Below are 23,127 nucleotides of genomic sequence, written 5' to 3' on the forward strand. Positions count from 1 at the left end.
AATCAGTCATTGGCCAAGGACAATGGGTTTATAAATGTGGGCCAAGCTGTCTCTCCCTTGAACATATGTAGGTTAGAGTAGATAGAGTGAGCTGAAAAAATATGGTTTCTGACTAAAGAGGCCTTCAAACTTCAGTAAATTGAGAATACTTCTTTAGGGGATGTCTTGCCATACATAGAACATCAGAGACCAGCAGTTTGGGGTTGTGGTAAGGATTAAATACATAAAGAGAGTGACATCACAAAGATGGTGGAGTAGAGAGCCCCAGGAATTGGCCCCACCACCCAAACAACTGTTGAGCTGACAAGTACTCTTTGAAACAACTATTTGAAAACTCTGGAGCCTGGTAGTCAGACCCTTGAGCATCCGGAATAACGAGTGATGAATAAAGAGGCTGGTTACTGGCTGACCATGGCGATAATGGAAAAGAGACTTCAAGGAATGTAATCCTTGCAAAGAAAGACTGGAAAAGTCACCAAACAAACTCACATGGCAGCTTTCATCTATTAGCAGTAGCAGTTTCTGAAGAAGAGGGAGAATCCAATTTCCCAAATTATTGCCATTACACAGTATTCAAAATGTCCAGTTCTCAACAACAAAAAATTACAAAGCATATCAAAAATGAGCAAACTATGACCCATTCATAGGAAAAAAAGAAATGATAGAAATCATCCCTGAAGAAGCCCAGACATTGGACCTACTAAACAAAAACTTTAAATAAACTATTTTAAGTATGCTCGAAGGTCTGAAGGGAATCATTGACAAAAAACTAAAAGAGGGACGCCTGGGTGGCTCAGTTGGTTGAGCAGCTGCCTTCGGCTCAGGTCATGATCCCAGCGTCCTGGGATCGAGTCCCACATCGGGCTCCTTGCTCAGCAGGGAGCCTGCTTCTCCCTCTGCCTCTGCCTGCCATTCTGTCTGCCTGTGCTTGCTCTCTCGCTCTCTCTCTCTGATAAATAAATAAAATCTTAAAAAAAAAAAAAAAAACTAAAAGAAATCAAGAAAATAGTATATGAACAAATAGGGAACCTGAGCACTTGTTGTTATATGCAAACTAATGAACCATTGAACACTACACCAAAAACTAATCCTGTACTATATGTTGGCTAACTGAATATAATAAGAAAAAAAAGAGAAATTATAAAAGGAAACCAAATAGGATTACTGAAGCAGAAAGGTATAGTAGCTGAAATAAAAAATCTAATTAGCAGATTCAACATCAGACTGGAACAGGTAGGGGAAAGAATCGGTGAACTTTAATATAGGGTATTGAAATTTATTAGGTCTAAGATGCAGAAAGAGAGAAGAGTGAAGAAAAATAGAGGCTAAGGGACTTTCGGGGTATCATCAAATGTACCAACGTATACATTATGTATGGGAATCCCAATAGGAGAAGAGACAGAGGAACAGAAAGACTATCCGAAGAAATAATGGTCCCAATTTCCCAATTCAGTGAAATTATGAACCTACAAATCCAAGAAGTTCAGTGAACTCCAATAGGATAAACTTAGGGAGAGAGATATACCAAGACACATTATAATCAAGTTGCTGAAAGTTAAAGACAGAGAAATCTTGAAAGCTGTGAGAGGGAGCAATTCATAAAATTCAATGGATCCTGAATAAGATATATTACCAATATTTTATCAGAAACTATGAAGCAAGAACTCAGTGGGGTGATATCTTGAAAGTACTGAAAGGGGGGTTGGGAACCTGTTAACCAAGAACTATTATCCAACAAAGCTATTATTCAAAACTGAAGGAGACCATCAAAAGGGCAATTTGAAATACCAATGTAAATTTGAATGTAAATTTATGTACATTCAAATTTAGTACATTATTCTAGTACATTTCTAGTATCTTTGGTACTTAGTACATTATTCTAATGACTAAGTACCAAATTCTTTTGCATGTATATGTTCTTCTGTTCCTCTTTCTTGCATTTGTTATGGTAGTTGTGAAGTCAAAGACTATTAGAGGCACAACCCCACATATCATATAGATTTTTTCTTAACTGTTGATATGAAAAAGCAGCAAGTGAGTGATGTATTAGTATGACATTTTTCCATAAGCAGGAGATGTAATTTTTAGTTAAAAAACAGTGTATGGTTAAAAACTTATACCTTGTTTATTTATGGCCATCAGCACAGCTTTGCTTTTAACTTCTTATAGGTTGATGAGAAGGCTCTGAAACACATAACAGAAATGGGCTTCAGTAAAGAAGCATCGAGGCAAGCTCTTATGGATAATGACAACAACTTAGAAGCAGCACTGAATGTACTTCTTAACAGCAATAAACACAAACCTGTTTCAGGACCACCTCTGAGAGGTAGAATTCATTAAGCAATGTGCCAGATAATATTGGTTGCTTTTTTGGCTGGGGTTTCTCATGGGGGAGTGGGAGTTATAAATTCATTTCTATTTGTGGTAAGTGGAAGAGCACCAATTTTAGAACCACGGAGACTTGTTTAACGTTCTCTGTTTATCTTCATCTTTGTGTACAGTAGGTCTGATAATATTTAACAGGGTTGTGATAAGCAGTAGAGAAAATAGGATATGAAGTGAGTAGATCTATTCATAATTTCTAGAACTATGCCCCTTACATAAATGACTAGTCTGTCAACTTTTTAAAATTAACAAGTGCATAACTTTTTTTTTTTAAGATTTTATTTATTTATTTGAGAGAGAGACAGTGAGAGAGAACATGAGCGAGGAGAAGGTCAAAGAGAGAAGCAGACTCCCCGTGGAGCTGGGAGCCTGATGTGGGACTCGATCCCAGGACTCCGGGATCATGACCTGAGCCGAAGGCAGTCGTCCAACCAACTGAGCCACCCAGGCGTCCCAACAAGTGCATAACTTTTACTTAGTGTTATTTAGTCATTCCAGCCTTAATCCTATATTCTTTTAAAGGATAAGCATTTAAAAAAAATTTTTATAAAAATAATTTTTTTCTCCTAGAAGATAGGAGAACATGAACAAATTCAAATTTCCACATAGATTATTTAGAGGACTAAAGGTGTTAGTTAATATAATCATTTAAAGGAATGCCTGGGTGGCTCAGTCGTTTGAGCATCTGCCTTTGGCTTGGGTCATGATCCCAGCGTCCTAGGATCAAGTCCCACACTGGGCCTTGCTCAGCATGGAACCTGCTTGTTCCTCCTGCTTGTCCTCCTTCTCTCTCTCTCTCTTTCTCTGACAAAAAAATAAATAAATAAAATCTTTAAAATACGTATATTATCGTTTAAAAACTTTTTTATTTAAAAGATATAGAATATACAGAAAATATGAAAAGAAATATAAAATCAAACTTAAGGTGACTGATGATTATATTTTAGTGTGTTTTTTCCTTTTGTTTTTGCATGCACAATAAATATATCTTATTTACTTCTTAAGGCAAAGGAAAGGGAAGGGGGAGAATAAGATCTGAAGAAGAAGAGGAACTGGGAAATGCAAGGCCATCAGCACCAAGCACATTATTTGATTTCCTGGAGTCTAAAATGGGGACATTGAGTGTGGAAGGTAGGCTAACTTAAGGTAGATTTCTTTTTAAAAGACCAAACTTTATTTGGAATTCTACAAAACAAAGGTTAATAAAGCAACTAACAATACAAACCTCTGTTGTGGGTATTAAAAATTTTAGTTACAAATTTCCTGTTTGACAGAAGCACAGTATAAAATTTGAATTGTTACATTCTGAAAATACTAAAAGGTAGCTTATTTTGCCCTCTAATTGTATGATGGATGATATCACCAAACTCTTTCCCCCACCGTTACTAGATGACAGATTTAGCTATGAAAACAGTTATGGATGAAGTTTTGACTGTGAATCGTCTATCTCTTCTTTCTCCATATATTATATATCATATGAAAAGGTTCACACAATGAGTCAATATGCTCTCACAAACAATATGATGTATTCCTTAATATGATATATTTTAGTTATCATCATAAATACTGTAAAGATAAATAAGTATGTTAAATGTATATCTATTTTTCTAAGCATAGGATATAATAAATGTTTTCTAAAATAATATGTTTTTAAAATACGACTCCAGAGGCACCTTGGTGGCTCAGTCATTTAACCATCCAACTCTTGGATTTGGCTCAGGTTGTGAGATTCAGCCATATGTTGGGCTCTGCGTTGGGTCTGGAGCCTGCTTAAGATCCTCTCTTTCCCTCTGCCCCTTCCTCCAGCACCCCCTGCCCCCCAAAAATAAAATATGATGCCAAAAAGCTAGGGAAATACACTTTTAAATTCAGTTTTCTCTTTCAGATATATTTTTAATTAAATGAAAGCCTGGAGATAAAATGTTTTTATAACAAATTCAGTGTCCAGATTTCATGAAAATGGAAGCCTATTGCTAGATTATAAAGAAAAGGCAGTGTATTTTGAAAAAAAATTTTTTTCAATGTAGATGTGATTTGTAAGCAGACACATGTAACAGTAATATTTTCTTGGTTATAAAGCATAATGTGGTGGTTTTTCATTGCTGTTTAATAAGTTACCATGAAGCCAGTGACTTAAAACAATGCAAATTATTTCATAGTTTCTATGGGTCAAGAGTTTAAGCAAACTTAGTTGAGGCCTTTGCTTAAGATTTCAGTTGGGGCTATGACGTTAGCCGAGGCTTAAGGTCCTCCTATACACTCACTGGTTGTTAGCAAAATTTAGTTCCTTATAGATTAAGATCACAGTTCCTGTTTTCTTGCTTAGTGTTGCCTGTGGAGGCTCTCAGCTCTGGGAAGTTGTCGGGTTCTTGCCACCTGACCCCCTCCATAAGCAGTTCACAACAGGTTTGTTTGCTTTTATAAAGCCAGCAAGAGACTCTGTACTGCTTCTTCAAATCTCTTGACTTCCTGATATTTTTATCACAACTCCCTTTATACTCTCCCAATCAGAACTTATGTGATTTTCACTTTCCTTCTGTTTCTGTACATTTGCTTTTGATTCCTGAATGTCTCCAAAATCATAATGAGGTTGAGACTGAAAATGGTAATTTTATGGTGACCTGTGTATCTATTAGACTTCAGTTCTCACTGAACATATTTTATATCAACAAAATAAAATAATATTAGCATTCCATTTGCAAAAAGGTATCAAAGTTAAGATACATGACATAAGTACTACACTAAAAAACAAGCATCAGTGTTAGATTTGCTTCTAAGGACACAAATTTATGAATGCATATAGTAATACAGGTGAGTGTTTTAATAGATGTTTTTTCTTTATGTCATTGTTATTAATATGACAGAATCTGCTATCATGTGAGAAAAATATAGACATTATAAAATATATATAATATTCCAGATCCTTGGTTTTTACAGAGAATATAATGTGACCTTCATAAATTCCTAAATTCAAGAAATTATGTATTTTAATATTTGTACAGTACAGCCTCTAAATTTGATCCCAAATCACATGTTCTGCAGTCATCCTAACACCAGAAATTACCCCCTCCAACTTATATTAGTTTTTGTTTTGGTTTTGGTTTTGGTTTTTAAGAGAGCGAGAACACAAGCATGGGAGAAGGGCAGAGGAAAAGGGAGAATCTCAAGCAGGCTTTACGCCCAGTGCAGAGCCCAATGCAAGGATTGATCTCACGACTCTGAGATCATGACTTGAGCCAAAATTAAGGATCAGATGCTTAACCGACTTAACCTGGAAGGGACGCCTCCCAGGTGTCCCTTCGTTTTCTGTCATATTTGGTGACCACTATTCTCAGAGAAGCAAAATTTTCATTCATTCCTAGAAGCACTGTGAGGGCAAGCCAGCTAAAAAAGATGGGAGATGGGCAGAACACTTCTTGGAGGAGGTGGCATCTTAGACAAATCCACAGAGCAATGCTGGATTAAGGACAGTCCAAGTAGAGGGAGCTCTGCATGTCCAGGCTTGGAGACAGCAGTATAGCAGTTTCCCATCTTGGGACCGTGTTGGGGAGATGAGGATAGAGGGCCAGAGATAGAAATGGTAAGCTGGGTACAGATACAGAGGATTTTGCCCTAAAGAGTTTTTATTTCATCTAGATGGCAGTGCAAAACTGTGAAAGGGTTTTTGGCATGAGAGCAATGAAGTTTGTTTGGTGCCTTCATGAAAACAATTTTTTTTTCTCTGTCTGCAAGGCAGATTGGGATTGGGACTAAAGCAAGACTGCATTCTATGGGTTACGAGGAATTCTTCATTCTATAAATGTATTTTATGTAGTATTTATTTATACCAGGTCTATAGCCAGTGGTGGGGATACAGGATGTAATAAAACAGCTTTTTCTAAACATTCGGGGAAATAGAGGGATCTTGTAACTCTTGCCCCAAAGAAGCTTATTGTCTAGTTTGTGAGACAGAAAAAAACACAAATTAAAGGGGCATAGAAATACTTAAAAGGATTTATCATTTACTTAGTGTAAACAACACTGAACAAAATGTAAAGGCTTAGTAGAAGCAGTTATGAATACAACAATCACACATGATCTATATTTCTCCAGGCATACCTTGGAGATATTGCAGATTCAGTTCCAGACCACCACACTAAACCTTTTAGTGCAATAAAGTGAATATCACAAAAAAGTGGGTCAAATAAATTTTTTGGTTTTTCAATGCATACAAAAGTTATGTTTGTACTATACTGTAGACTATTAAATGTGCAATTGCCTTATGTCTAAAAAACAGTAACATACTTTGATTAAAAATACTTTATTGCTAAAAAATGCTGTTATCTGAGCTTTCAGAAGGTCATAATCACTGATCACAGATCACCATAACAAATATAATAATAATGAATAAGTAAAATACTGTGAGAATTACCAAAATGAGAGACAGAGACATGAAGTGAGCAAATGCAGTTGGAGAAATGGTGCTAGTAGACTATCTGGATGGAGAGTTGCCACACACCTTCAATTTGTTAAAAAAAAAAAATAGAAAGAAAAAAAACTAGTATCTATGAAGTGCAATAAAATGAGGTATTCCTGTAATCTTTAATAATATTTAATCTTTTACTTCAAAGTTTTATTGTGAAAATAAGACCAATCAGTTATTTTGAATGGCTGGGTTATACTTTAATCAAACAGACTTGAAAATACTTTTTGGTTTAATATTTCATTGTTTTAAATGTTTGACCAAAAGCTGATTCTGTCAGTAGCGGCTCTTCCTACCCAAAACTTTTTCTTTGATGATGTTGACTCATAAGAGATTGATTATAACACACATGACCATAAACAGCTGGACGATAAATTGGTATGTATCACTTATACACTGAAGGTTATTGTGCCCATAGATGTTTCTTACATTGTCATGGCTCTGCCTTCATTTAATCAATCCTGTTACAGTGAAGGTGGCAGGAGAGATGTGAATGCTTGCTTGTGGTTGCCAACCTCACTGTTACTCTTTCTCTTGTTAACCCACTCAATGCTACTGCAGTTTTCTTAGGGAAACTGGGGTTCATAGTAATTGGATTGAATTGTTGAAATGCACTGAATTGTTTTTCTGCTCATTTTATGATTTTATGTGTTTTCTAAATTGGAAACAAAGCCTAAAATAACTTTTTACTTTCATAAAATTGAATCTCCACTTTGGTGTTCTCTCAGAATTTGGTCATTGTTCTATATTATCTTGAGTTCTAAAATTGACTCTTTATTGATGGGAGAAAATGTTGGCCATTTTTCTCAGAAAAATTTAGGAGGCTTTTCAGGATAAAGTCTGCTCTGTGCTGAAAATAAGAGCTGAATGCTTCATGAACAACTAATGAAAGAAATGAGGATATTATAATTTTAATGTTCATAATGTTGGTGTCATTATGTGGGTCTGTTACAGTCCCAGATTGATTATAAATAATCATGACTGAGTGATACATGTATTGGGGGTTTTTACATTTTTGTTTCTAATTTAGTTGAATTATCAAATCTTTCTTGCTACTTTTTTTTTTTAAGATTTTGTTTATTTGAGAGAGAGAGAGAGGTCACAAGTAGGCAGAGAGGCAGGCAGAGAGAGAGGAGGAAGCAGACTCCCTGCTGAGTAGAGAGCCCAATATGGGGCTCGATCCCAGGACCCTGAGATCATGACCTGAGCTGAAGGCAGAGGCTCAACCCACTGGGTTACCCAGGCTCCCAAATCTTTCTTGCTTCTATGTTTTGTATAATAGAACTGTGTCAGGATTTTGTTCTAATTTTAATACCCTAAAAATAATCTTTTAGCTGAGTAAATGTAGGCCTAGATGGACTTATTATCATAGCAGGTTCTGTGTAATGTGTCAGGCTTCTTGAGGGAAAAAATGCATCCTTTAAGAATATACTTCTGACAAATTTAAGGCAGGTTAGTAACACATTTACCTTCATATTATATCATATAATCCTCTCTAAAAGGGTGCCATCATTTCTTTATTCTAATTTTTAAAAGTTCTGTCAGAGGTTACTGATCATCACATGTACTTAGACATTTTCTTATAACATTTAAATTGGAATCAAACATAATTCTAGTTGATATTTTTATCAGTATTCTAAAAAAAATGAGATTGGATTACATTATTCTCTGAGAGTAATCACTAATTAAAGTGTTTCTATGTGATATGTAATGACTTGATGTCAACTTGGGAAGATTTAATTGATCAGCTTGTGATAGGGTTATGTTCCAGAAGACTCTTGTATATAGATTTTTCTTTTTGGATTTGGTTTTACAGACTAGATATTATAATTGGTGGCTAGATAATGAAGCCAACTTTCAAAAATCAATTTTTGTTCCATATATAACTATCACTTAAAACGATGTCCACTGAGAATGTTTTTTTTTTTTTAAAGATTTTATTTACTTATTTGACAGACAGAGATCACAAGCAGGCAGAGAGGTAGGCAGAGAGAGAGGAGGAAGCAGGGTCCCCAGTGAGCAGAGAGCCCGATGTGGGGCTCAATCCCAGAACCCTGGGATCACGACCCCCACCGAAGGCCGAGGCTTTAACCCACTCAGCCAACCAGGCGCCCCTATGTATTTTAAATTTCAACTTGAGATAGAAAGAGTAGGTTTGATTCTTTCTATTATTATGGAAGATAGTTAGATTGGCCAGAGATGGGGTTAGGAATGCCTTGAGATAGTGACTATACTCTTAGCTTTCTACATCTAACTAAGAACAGGATAATCTTAATTTGTTCTGAATGGGCAACAAGAGGCATTGTGAGAATAGTGGACATAGTAACTCTCTTACATCTGTATTTATCTACCATTCCCTTTTTTGTGTAATTTATTCCTAAATTTTATGTTGTCAGTTTTATATATGTTTCTTCATATTTTGCATCAAAATTTTAGAAAGCAGAATAAAGAATATAACCTAGTTATATGCAGAGTAAACACTTAAAAAAATGAAGAGAATTCAAATAAAGACATTTTTATGAGAAGGATAAGATTTAAATTAAATAAATATAGGAACTAAGAACTCAACCGACATTTATTAATGTTGGACGTAGTCATAGGTGATCAAGCTTCCTCTTTCCAGGATCCAGTCTTATCTCCCACTTTCCCTCTTTTGTTTCCTGGTTCATAGAGTTCTGTAATTCCTCAAGAAGTACGATTATCTGATTCTGCCTTTTTGGCTTATTGGTGGTAATTGAGAAGAGCACCTCTTACCTAGTTGTATCTCTGTGCCTTGTACTTCCAAAGTTGGTGACTTGTGTCTTTCTTGTAGGGTAGGAAGGCAGTAAGAAATAACCAGCACCTTCTTTTCATATCACATTCTTTTAAAGCATCTGTGTCCTTAGTTAGGCAGTCTCAGTTTCAAGACAATAGGCTACAGTTTAAAAGCACAGTAAAGAGTTCCAATTTCCTGTTAGGGGATGAGGAGATTTTCACTATCCTGCACTCTTTTTTGCTAAAACGTTTTACATTTGAGATTCTGTCACTTATACCATCCTATTTTCTGGCACCAACTTCTAAATTAGTTTGCTTTAAGATATAAGCCACAGAAATGCAAGTAAGCAAAAAAAAAAAAAAGAATTTTTTTGCTCGATAACTGGGAAATCTTTCTATCTCTGCATTCTGCTATTTTGTTGTTGTTGTTGTTGTTGTTGTTGACAGAGTGTCTCCTCATGGTAGAAATGATTGACTCAGGTATTTTAAGGTGTAGCATAAGGCCAATATATAATGGCATAAATGGAGGTAATAAGACTCAACTTTGCAAATAAATGGGGGGGCAAAGATAAATACCTTTAATCATATAATTATTGGTTACCCAAGCTCAACTGAGTTCTACTAGGGATTTTGGCATTCATGTATATGGAGTGGCTAGGATAGAAGCGCAAAGAGACTTGGAGAATGAAAACACTAGAGTATTGGTGTGTCAAATCTCCTTTTATAATATGAGATAAAAGGTAATTAAAAAATACATATGTCAGAAACAAGGAAATGGTCCTCATACCTGGGAAGTCAAACAGGAAAAGGCCTTCTTAGTCAGGAAAGGCCTGTTGGTCAGGAAAGCACAGGACATCTTAATTGATTAATTGATTTAATTGATTGCATTAGTATTGTATGTAAAGAGGAAGGAGTAGTTCCCACAGCTATCTTCCCCTTCAAAGCACGATTCTGTTATCAAAAGAAGGAGAGACTTGGACAGGATTCTGGTGCAGATAAATACAACTGATTCTTTTACTAACTTCACTCACAAATCTTTTTTTTTTTTAAGATTTTAAGACTGAACTACCCAGGTACCCCAACTCAAAACCTCTGTATTTACCAGTTGTATGTCTTTGGGCAAGTTACATAACCTCTTAAACCTTAATATCTTTATTGCGAAATGGGGAAATAGTAGCAGCACCTAAGTTGTAAGGTTGTTGAAAAGATCAATTAGTTAATGCACATAAAGTGCTAAGCATAGTGCTTGGCACATAAGGCTCCATATAAAGGCGGTTCTACCATGACCACCACATTCATCATCATTGTCATGATTAGCAGTAGCAGCAACAGCCTCCTTCACTCATCATCCCCTCATCTCCACTGCTACTGTCCTACTCCAGGCCTTCATCAGTGCTCCACTGAATCTTTGCAGATCTTTATCATCCTATTCTCCATATCATGGCCAGTCATCTTTTAAAAATTTGAGGGCACTTGGTTGGCTTGGTTGGTTAAACATCTGACTTCAGCTCAGGTCATGATTCCTGAGTCCTGGGATCACGTCCTACATTGGACTACCTGCTTAGCGGGGAGTCTGCTTCTCCCTCTACCCTTTCCCCCTGTTTGTGATCTCACTCTCTCTCAAATAAATAAATAAAATCTTTAAAAAACAAAACAGAAACATGAATTTGATCCTACTACCCCCTTGCCTAAAATGCTCCATTATCTCTTTCCAGTGGCAGAAAAATATTCAGATTCCACTACATACACTGTTTTTGTGGTGTTCCATCACTCTATTTCCTGTGATTTTTGTGAGAAGTAGCATTTACTTAATTAACATTACTACATAATTTCGAATTCTGCATAATGTTGAGATATAAATAATATATTTAGATGTTATATCTAGCAGATATAATATTGGTGGTTTGATGGGTAAATGACATGACATTGCAGGCTTTTGATAGTTGTTAGGTACCTTTTTTGTTTTTGTTTTATTTTAATCAAGTTTCAAATCAGCTTAAATAGGTTGACTTAAAGATTTATAGCTCAAATTTTGAAAACTGAAGAAGATGGGGCTGTAGGAGGGAAATGTGATATAGTGGTAATGGCTTAATTGGAAAGGTGGGAAACTAAGTCAAAGAGAATATGTATATTTTAGACCAGATGTTCTTGTGAAGGGTTTCCTCAAAGAAAATCACCCAAATACAGATCTTCCTTGACTTAAGATAGGGTTACAACCTAATATATCCGTTGTAAGTTGAAAATACCATAAGTCAAAATGCATTTAATACACCTTAGCCTAGCTTAACTTAAATGTCCTCAGAACACTTATATTAGCTTAGAGTTGAGCAAAATTATCTAATACAAAGCTTATTCTTCAACAAAGTGTTGAATATCTCACATAATCTATGGAATACTGAAATAAAAAATATGCTACAGTGCTGCACATGTAATGTCCCAACTATGAATGTAAATTTGGTAGTGATTTTAATTTAATAATTAAATGTAAAATACTATATATGAATTTAGGGATAACCTTAGTAAAAAATTTTAAAGGAAATACAGAGAAAAATTGGTTTAAATTGGCTTACCACAAATTTGAAATGCAATTTTTAAAAGCATATCTTAGAAGGGTATTTTAAGAATAGAAAACCAAAAATTGAGGTTAATAAATGTCTTGATCAGGTACTGCAGAAGTGTGTTGTGTCCTGTTGTATAGATGTTAATTGATAAATTTAGGAACAAACTAAATTAAAAATATAAGTAACAAAGAAAAGGAAAATGGCCCATGATCTCATCACCATATTCTGTTTTTGTTTCTGTTTGAGCTCATTCTTACATACAGATGCTTTTTGTCCTAACAATAAAATATAACCATATTTCTATGTAATTATTTATTCCTGCCAGCATAATTTTTAATGGCTCCATAGTAATTGATTATTATTCCATTGATGTTGTTAGTTATTTAAAAGTTTCTAAACTCTGCTATAACAATAACCTTCCAAAATAATACTTTAGTTAAATTATTTATATAGTGATAGTTGTTTTTTCAGGCAAATGTATAGAAATCAAGTTATTTGGCATACATAGTTTTAAGATTTGTTAACCATGCTATCTGTTGTGATATATAACTGATTTTCTTTGGTACTTAGATCTATAGAAGATAGATATAGGTTTTATCACGATGCTGGGACACACTAGCCTCTTTTTTATTTTTCCCATTCTTCTGTTTTCCTCCTCCTCCTCAATATCCATTCATTTAAGCATTTATTGACCATAAAAATAGAATAAGTAGCCATTACTGAGCATCTTCTATATGCTAGGAACTGTTCTAGGTGCTTTGCATACTGTTAATTCATTTAATCATCTGCAAATGCAAAATGTATGTTGTTATTTCCATTTGACATTTAAGTAATAGGCTTGAAGGGATAAAGCATATTACCCATAAGAATTCAAGAAGTGGAACGTGGCCCCTTGTCTGTCTGATTCCTAACTCAGAACTCTTTCTATGGTGCTCCGTTTTGAAGCACCTATTGGTTTAAGGGGGGAAAGAGCAATCAAGAGTTTAATTTTAAGATACATTAATTATTAAAAATCAAGGAGAGACATCAAGCATGCAGTTGAATTTAGAGATCAAGTAGGGATGGAGGAGCCAGTAAAGGAAGCTGAGAAGCCAGTTGCCAAAGAAGTAGGAGTATGGGAGAAACTGAGAATAAGGATGGAAAGTGTCCATTGAGTTTACTGAACATCAGCAGTGTACAGGTAAATGTTTAACAGCAGGCTCTGGGAGAAGAGGTGGGGGCAGGGGAATGCCCTTGTTTTATCGCTTTCCCTGATTTCTATGGTGTAAATATTTTCACTGCTGCCAATTTCAGACTATCAACAGTTTAACAACCAGCTTCCAGATTTTTCTGAAAATTTAATGTCAGTTGTAGTACAATGTTTAAGTTGGTTCTAGCATACCACTGGTTGTAGAAAACCTTGACAAAAATACTGCCAGTGAAGTGGTGGAGTTAGAAGACAAGCTGAAGGATATCCAGTAGATAAATGTTATAGGGACAATTTTAATGATTATTGAAGAGACTGGTTAGAAAGAGCATATTTAAGTTATATGCTAAGTTATATGCTTGGGATGATGAGTAATTTTTCTTGCTGCCTATCCCATTATATTTTTAAATGGTTGTGTTTTATTTTTATGATATGTGGAAAACATAATCATTTAATAACTACTTCTATTTATATGAACCTGCAAGGCATGAGACATAATCCTTGGTCTTATATTTTATAATCTAAGTCAGAATTCATACAGAATAAATTTGTAGAGGAAGTCATTTTTTATTGAGGAAACAAGTATATAAATTTTGAGCTGACAGACAAAGTTTTAGAGCCAAAGAGTTTTATGATCATTACAGAATATACACAACATCTAAAGATATTTTATACAAAAAGTCCTGATTTGTATTGTTGAAAATTTTTAGGTAAAAAAATTTATGTATAAAGTGGCTGAAATATAGACATAGAAATATTAGAAAGTGTTATGCTTCATTTATAATGTGAATTCACATACCAGTTAGTTGAGACCAGCTTTTTGTAACAAATACATTTAATGATTTATTTCTGTTTTGTTTTGCTTCTTGGAGGATTACTCTGCAGTAGTTTCAGCTATTCAACTTGAATCATTTTAGACATCAGTAGGTAACCTGTTGTACCACGGTGCTGTGGCTTTTTAAAAACAGTGTTGTAACCAAAAGTGGACATTCCTTTGCTTTTCCTTTATAAAAATCCTCTTTACTGTCTTTTTTTTTTGTCCCTGAAAATAAAGTAGCTTTAAATTTCACTAGCATATTTGACTTCAAGTTGTAAGAGTCCTTATTTTTGTTTTGCTATAGTTTTCTGTAAAATTTGCAAGAAATGTGTTACAAAGATAATGGGGAATCTAAAATTATCATACTCATGATCCTGGGAAATTTTAATCAGCTTGGAAGAAAAGATCACACAAGTTAAGTTTAGTTTCTTATGTTTGACTGATGCTTCCTATATGAGAGCTTTAGTTGTTTTGACACATTATCCTTTTGGTTTTTGCAAGTTTGATAATACGTGACATTTTAGTTGGTGTTTCCAGTTTATTTTCTGCAGTAAACATTGATATTTGATTTAAAGCAAAAATAATATAAGTTGTTATTTCTAAATGGTTTCTGACTTACAAGTTTAGCATCTCTTGTATAAATGCCCAGTTTATCAGGAAGGGAATGTTACTTGACTTACACAAGTGCACTAGTGCACACTTGAACTAAAGGCATTACAGCAGTGAGTACTATAGGATGAGAGTAAGAATGCAGTGTTACGTTTGATTAAAAATTCTTGCATTTATGGGGGACCTGGGTGGCTCAGTGGGTTAAGCCTCTGCCTTCGGCTCAGGTCATGATCTCAGGGTCCTGGGATTGAGCCCCACATTGGGCTCTCTGCTCGATAGGGATCTTCCTTCCCCGCCTCTCTCTGCTTGCCTCCCAGCCTACTTGTGATCTCTTTGTCAAATAAATAAAATCTTAAAAAAAAAATCTTGTGTTTATTATATGAGGATATGCTAGGAAGATGAAATAATCCAATTTCTGAGGAGTTTTATAAGAAACACAGAAATGTGACTGACAGAACTTATTTAGCTATCAAAGTTGGTTGAAAGGAAAGGAATAAGGAACGGTCCTTTATAGTTTAGGGTTTAATGCATTAGGATTAAGAGCTCTGATGACTCAGGTAAAATGGCACAGCTACAGGGAACACGTTAGGCTCCACAAAGCAGTGTCACCATACCCCATTACCTCATCTTCTCTAATGCTCCTTCATTAGAAGAGACAATCATTATACCCTTAGAGGAGTGACCCAGAAAATGTTTTTTCTTCTTGAAATTGTTCAAAAATACAGGTTACAGGAGATTACGCTACCATGGTGATATGAACATACAGTACTAATTACCAAAAACAGCCCTTTATTTTTAAAAATGATTTCTCTTTACATGAGCTATGTATATTCAATCTGGGAAAGAGTGAATGATCATTTATTCATTCCACAATATTAACTTGAGGCTTACCATGTGGCAGATACTATGTTAGAAGGGATATATTGGTAAAAGAACACAGTTCAGAGATATTAAAGTCTAGCACAGGAGATAGATTCTGGCTGTTCTCTTCTGTGCTGTTGTGTACATTGCTGTGCACAGAGCGAGGGTGCGTGGCTCAGTCTCGGTGGGGTTGGAGGAGAAGGACCTCCCAGGAAAAGTGAAATCCAAGCTGAGAACCAAAGAGAGGCTAGAGGGAAAACTCCTGGGACATGCTCAGGCACTGTGCAGGCATGGGTGCATGTGTGATCATAATCCACTGAAAACACTCAGAACATGACTTTTCTCATTTTCCAGGAAGTGAAACTCTGTTTTAGGATATCTCTGAGTTACAAATGGAGAAAAGGCCAAATTGTGGCTAGAAAGGCCCTCTGGCTAGGATGTAACAAAATTTTTAATGTGTTCAGAGGTAGAAGGGAAATTAAATTAATCCACTGACATATTTATATATGAAACTTGTGATGTAGCCATATTCCTACAATTTGTTTATAAAGAAGGAAAATCAGCCTTCTTTATAAACATATGTATTCTCATTTAATGAATTGATTTATTTATATTTTTATGGTAGTCCTAACCTGTGTTCCATGAGGAAATACTGAAAATGACTCATGATTACTAATGATTTAGTGCTACTATCACAATGGTATCTTTGTTGCAGGGAAGTTAATACTGCAGTCTGGAACCTGACTGCTTGGTTAATCCCAGCTCTACCCGAGTTAGTTGTATGGCCTTGGTCAAGTTTCTACAACTTCTTTATTTGTAAAATGGGAATGTTATTATAGTTGTACCCTGAGCTAAGTTCATTTGGTCTTTTAACTATATGAGGAATTTTATGTACTCCCCAAACAAAACTTTTTTTTGTTTGTTTTCTTTTGCGTTTGTAAGAACTGGCTTGGACTTTGCATGCCTTTTGAGTATGACTGGAGAAGGGACATCTTTGCAGGTGTATCACGGGTGTGTGTTGTGTGTTTTCTCAGTGTTCTCATATTTATTCATTTATAGCAGCAATGATTTTATGCTTCACGCCCCCCTCTTTTTTCATTGACTTTTCTTTCTGTTTAAAGGGGATTTGAGATACTAAAGGATTAATTCTGTGAACACTGAGTATTATAAATAGGTTTATTTGTGAGATTAGCCTTAAGCTTAATGTGTATCACAATTATGAAAGAATATTATGAGAATAAAAAAACTATATCTTTGAATAATGAAAGAAAAATGCCATGTCAGAGTACCAGTGTTCATTTTTGTGTCCTTTTATTCTGGGATTTGCTGGGGGTTTTGTTTTTTGTTTATTTTTTAGATTTTATTTCTTTATTTGACAGAGAGATAGGGAGAACCAGAGAGTCTAAGTGGAGGGAATGGTAGAGGGAGAAGAAGCATAGAGCCCGGCGATGGGGCTTGATCCTAGGACCTGGGATCACTACCCGAGCCAAAAACAGACACTCAAGCAACTGAGCCACCCAGGAGTTCCTGGGATTTGCTGTTTTTATATAGCATAATGGACATCAATTTTGGTATTATATATATATATATATCTCAATCTCAATCTCTCTCTCTCTCTCTCTCTCTCTATATATATATATATCTCAATTTCAAGGGGGAAAAGGTTATATATATATATATATAACCTTTTCCCCCTTGAAATTAATAATTAGTGGTGATTGTGTTTTTATCTAAAATTCTGCCTGCAAGGATTTTTTCAGGGACACATTATGAGGCAAGTTTCCAGCCCAGGACTTTTATGTGTGGTGTTGCTTCTTGGATTACTCTTCTTGACTTTCATTGTATTGCTTCTCATCTTTAGGGTGCAGCCAAAGCACACTTCTTCACAGAACTTTTCCTCCTAAATTGGTATACTCCCACTCCTCCCAGTTTTATATAGAAGTCTATATATTTCCTTCTTAGTCATTATCACAATTTTAAACTGTTACTACTTTACTTATTTGTTGTCTGCTGCTTCCTGTTATACCTAAAGCACCACAGGATAAAGAGATTATGAGTCTTACCACTGCTTTGTATAAAGTGACTAGAACAGTATTGATGCTTTTCCAGAGTCCATGCTCACCTAACTATAGTATAGAATAACTGAATGAAGAAAATATGTAGGTAGCATTATTCCAAGTTTCAAAGGTCACACAGTTGCTCAGTGATAGGACTGGGATTTAATTCCAGTTGTCAGTCTAATCCAAAGACCTCATCCGGACCATGAAAAAGACAATTTCACAACTACTTCCTAATTGATTCTTCACCATAATCTTGTAATAATTATAATTATCCACACTTTCTAGATGAAGAAACTGGGTATCTTTGTGACTTTGTCAAAGACGCATCACTCAGAAGTAGGAGAATGAACTTGTTTGGCTTGAGCTCAGTGTTTTTATGTTGTGCAGTGTTTCTCTGTAATCACTGAACTCGATCTCTGTCCCAATGTGCTTTGATGCAAACCTTTCTTACAGAAAGTGTATTTTCTATTTCAGTGTTGCTCCCTTAGCTGAGCCCAGGTGACAGTGTTAAACAGGTAATGATTTTGAACTTAGAAGCTATCCCATTCCCGTTGTTTTTAGTAACTGTATCTTTCCTTTAATAAATACTTACTGAATACTATTTGTTTGACTATATTACAGCTAGGTACTAGAGAAAACAATGCCGAGTAAGACTTACACTCCACCCTCATTTTGGTTAATACATAATAATATTTCAAGTACCTTCTTAAAAAAAAAAATGGAATGTCAAAATTAATGAGATGCCTCTGGGCATGGAAAATGGGAAGATGGCCTTGATGCATAGTTGACTTAAAAGTATACAGCAGCTGGGGCGCCTGGGTGGCTCAGTGGGTTAAGCCGCTGCCTTCGGCTCAGGTCATGATCTCAGGGTCCTGGGATCGAGTCCCGCATCGGGCTCTCTGCTCAGCAGGGAGCCTGCTTCCCTCTCTCTCTCTCTCTGCCTGCCTCTCTGCCTCCTTGTGATATCTGCCTGTCAAATAAATTAAAAAAAAAAAAAAAGTATACAGCAGCTGTTGAGATGTGCAGGAGTCTGCTTTTTTTGCTTAAAAATAAATAAAATATGTATAGATATGTCTGTATGAATTATATAAAAAGGAAGAATAACCTCTGAAAATGCTAATATTGGCTATCCCTAGAGGTAGGTTTGGGTAGGCAGAAGGTAGTACTTCCATTCTATTTGTACTTCTTATGATAGGATTATGAGTGATTTTTTTTTACTTTTTAAAGTATTTCTTAGTATTTTTTAATATAGAAAAATTTCAAAGGGTGTATAAGAGAATTTTATCTGGAGAATGTTTATAATATTTTAAATGAAAAACAGTAATAGAGTAAGATTTTGATTTTCTGATCTATCTGAATTTTCTCTATAATATGATTTTTTATAATTTGACAGTGAAATTTTTACTAAAGCATTTTTTCTGCCCTATTTTCAACAACAACAACAAAAAGAAGCACAAAGGGAAAAATAAATCAAGGAAAGGATCCTTACTAGAGGTAGGGGTTGGAAGTAGGGGAGATGTGTAAATAGAGAAGCAACTTATTATCCAAGTATTTAAATTTGTTTGCATTAATATAATGCTAATAATAATCATAATAGTAACAGTGACAGCTCACATTTACTGCATGCTTATTAAAATCAGGTATTGTCCTAAGTACTTTGCATGTATAACTTAGTTAATCCTCTGTTATCCCTGTCTTATTAAAGAGGGGGCTCTGAAAAGTTATCTCTTGTCGAAGATTACAAAACTATTACCTGTCCGAGCTGTGTTATAACCTATGCAGTCCTTCTCCAGAGGTTGTACCTGACACACTGCTGTCTCTGTCAGTTTGTGAGATTCCAGATACCAGTCCAACTCTTAATAAGGGTTTTAGGTTTTTTCTGCATTGATAAAAGACTTAAAATTTTAGGTCAGGATTCTGGTAGTATCCAAATTTTCCTAGTATCCAGATTTATTTTTTCAGCCCATCAGGGACTGGGAAAAAGCCTTTGTGATTTCTGCATCTCACCAGAAGTGAACAGATGTAGGGGATAAAATTGTAGCCAACATATTGGTTGCATTCTGTTTTGTTTCTCTGGTCAGGCAGCTTGGCATAGTGGGAAATAGTGGCTTCAAGGAGAATTGAGTTTAAATTCTGGCAACATTCTCTAGCTTCTAGCCTTCTTTGTTTCTTTATTTGGAAAATAAAGATAATATTGCTCTTCAGGGTGAATATGAGAATTACATGAAATAATATAGACAAAAGACCTTCAGAGTAGAGTCAGGCACATAGTAAAATCTTAATAAATATTAAGTCACTTCTGGTAGGTATCTCAGAATAAGTTGAAGAATCATCAGGAAACAAAATATACTGGATTTTTAACTATAAAATGCAGGTACAACTAATACTGGAAAATGAATATTCAGTGGGGAAGTATTAATATTTTAAGATGCCCGATTAATTCAGCACATTCCTATATACAAACCCAAATAGTTTGTGGTGATTAGTAAATTCATTTTTAATGACCCTTACATTTCAAATCATGAGAATGTAAAACATGGTAATCAATTATCTTAAAAACATACATTAGGAACTAATGGTCTGATGTGATATGAAAATTTTATCACAAGTCAGACTAAACTCATATAGCAGTCTTTTTTTAGTTTCTTCATTTGAGCTTTTATCCCTTTGCTCTTTTAGGGGCTCTTGGCTGGTTCAGTCAGTGGGGCATGCGACTCTCCATCTGAGGGTCATGAGTTCAAGCCTCACACTAAGTGAGGAATCCACTTAAAAAAAAAAAAAGGATATCACGTTGATCTTTTAATTGTTTTCACATTTTTGTCCATTTTTAGATGAATTTTTCCATTGTTTTTGCTAATCTCCCCCTTTTTTCTCCTATTTAAAATTAAATGTTACCAATTTCTATATATGTTTTTGTTTCATGTTTCTTCTTCAGGTCATTTAAAAAAAAAAACCCTGCATTTTATCCCACTGCCTATATGGAAAAATATCTCAGTATATTTATTACTAGAGTGGCACATGTGGTGTTGAGTAGTTTTTTTGGGTGGTTTGAAATCATCATGCCTTCTGAAGAAGTGTGGCAGAGAACAATTAGATTCTGAGGGAAAACTATGAAGATTTATTTCTGTTTGATTTTTGGGCTATTTCTTTATTTAAAAATCAAATTTTCCACAATTTAGTAATTGAGCATATTCTGTTATTTAATAGGTTAGCTTACTTTGAAAATACTTTCTTTGTATCTCACTTCATTACATAACACCCTAAGAAAAGATACTGGATTTAAGCACATTCAAGAATCATGAAACATTTAAGGACCTTCCTTTCTTGACTTACTGTTATTCTTTTTTTTTTTTGAAAAAAGTGGTTGTATGTGAAAACTGTGTTCTTTTAAAAGTACAGTTGTATTTTCTGCCTTATTAAAATAAGTTTATTTCTAAGAGCAGTTTTTATTTTAAACAATAATTTTCTGTCGGAATTCTTCTCTCACTATTATTATCTCAGCATAATAAAGTATATTCAAAATTAGTAAATTACTTTTTTATTCTGTAATCTAATCTACGTCATCAAATAAATATGGAAATCTTGTCCTTTTTTTTCTTTTAGAAGAACTGAAATCAAACTCTCCCACACCTACATTCTGTATACATGATTGTCCATTTTTTTTGTATACATGATTATCCAGATCCCTATCTGTAATCCAGGATATTTAGTTGCTCTCGTGATGACCAAAGTTATTTGTACTTCCTGACCATCATAGATATTGGTGGCCCTAATTGGCATAACTTAAAAATTGATTCCTAAACATAGCAGTTCTAAAATTCATACTTCTCAAATATCTATTCAAACCTAATTGACAGCAAACAAAATACCTTCATATTTTACTTGTTTTGGAGGCTGAAAATTTCCTTCAGTGCACTCTGCAAGGGACCTCTCTCTGTTACATAAATCTTAACATCTTGAGACTACTGTGAGGACTATTGATAATGTATATAAAGGCCGATGTGTGGTGCCTAATACATATCAGATAGTCAGCAAGAAGCAACTGCTGTTTTTATTCTCTAAGAATGACTGGAACAAATGCCAGTACATGCTTTCTGCTGAAAATGCTCATTTGTGTCCTACTTATGTTCACTCTTCTTGCCTCCCTCAATTATCATTCTTGGATAGTAGTGCCAGCAGAAACTAAAGGTGGCCATTTTTCTTCTCTCTAAAGAAAAATATAATATTGACTGCAGTTGTTAAAAATAAGATACTTGTGTTATATTTATAAAGCAAATCTTGAGAAAGGGCGATTTTTTAAAATTATCTCTTTAAATAGTCTTGTCTTCTCTTTGAGATCTTGCATATTCGAAAAAATATGTATTCTTTGTCAAAATTAATGGATGCTTTGGCTGGGTATAGAATTGTACTTAGGAAATAATTTTCCTTTAATTTCAAAGACATGTAAAGCCTATTAGATTGGCTTTGACTTCCAGTGGTTGTATTGAGAAGTTTCTTGCCATTGTGAGTCTTGATCTTACTTTGTCACTCAGGAACTTTTAAGGGTCTTCTCTTTTTCCTGTCATTTGAGACATTTTACCTGGTACCCTTTGCCTTCAGTGGGTGTTTGAAAATGTATGGAAACAGATTTGGACGTCAGAGTGACTAGGGAGGATGCTTTGGGATTTAGTGCCTGGGTATGAGAAAGGTTAATTTTCTTAAAAAGCAGGAAAGCGTCTCACTCAAAATGTCAGTAGGCCACTGTTAAGAAATACTGTAATCCCTGTATATGACAAGAGAAACAAGACATGTACACCAAAGGCCAGTCAATATGTTTAGTAATGAGGTTGTAAACATGCTGTGTGAAACAATGAAGAAAGTATAAATGACAAGTTACAGATTGAAGTACAATAAAAATCACTACATGAAATATAGACAGTAAATTATCCATTAGTATGTATTTACTATGTTACTGCTTTGGGTTACTAGTTGGACATTATCTGCACTATTGTGCTTACTCATATTTTTGACATTTTTTTCTGTATTTCCAAGTATTACCTGCTTTTAATTACTTTGATAAGTCAAAAAATTATTTATTCTTTTCTATGGTAGGATATCTATTTGTAATCTGAACACATAACAATTCCAGATCCAGACAGAGTTGAGGAGTAACATTTTTGCAGAGGCTAGAACTTGACAGACAATGATAGCATATGTATTTAAATTGAAGTGGAATTTGGGAAAGAGTTGGGAAAGGAATAGTTGTACAGTTTCATAGCAGCTTCTTAGCAGTTTGCAATTCTGTTTCATTAATGTCTTGGAAAGTGAATTACCAGAATAGCATATATGGTTAGCTATATTACAAGAATACAAACATTCAAGGACAAAGATAGATTCCTTCTAGATTTCCACCATTGTCTCATGGTTCACATCATTGTCTTACTTCACTGATG

At 34.9% G+C, this 23,127-nt stretch overlaps 1 protein-coding gene across 7 annotated transcripts in view; it reads left to right on the forward strand.

Moving 5' to 3' along the window:
- Positions 1-23,127, forward strand: part of TDRD3 (tudor domain containing 3) — a 169,892-nt gene that overhangs the window by 101,463 nt on the left and 45,302 nt on the right. For all 7 annotated transcript variants that reach the window (XM_082700282.1, XM_082700284.1, XM_082700288.1 and 4 more), the window contains 2 exons: positions 2,170-2,326; positions 3,391-3,516. In XM_082700282.1, the coding sequence (XP_082556408.1) occupies positions 2,170-2,326; positions 3,391-3,516 (283 nt within the window). The remainder of the gene's footprint in view (positions 1-2,169; positions 2,327-3,390; positions 3,517-23,127) is intronic.

Source organism: Mustela nivalis (assembly GCF_964662115.1).
Source record: "Mustela nivalis genome assembly, chromosome: 15".
Lineage (NCBI taxonomy): Eukaryota > Metazoa > Chordata > Mammalia > Carnivora > Mustelidae > Mustela > Mustela nivalis.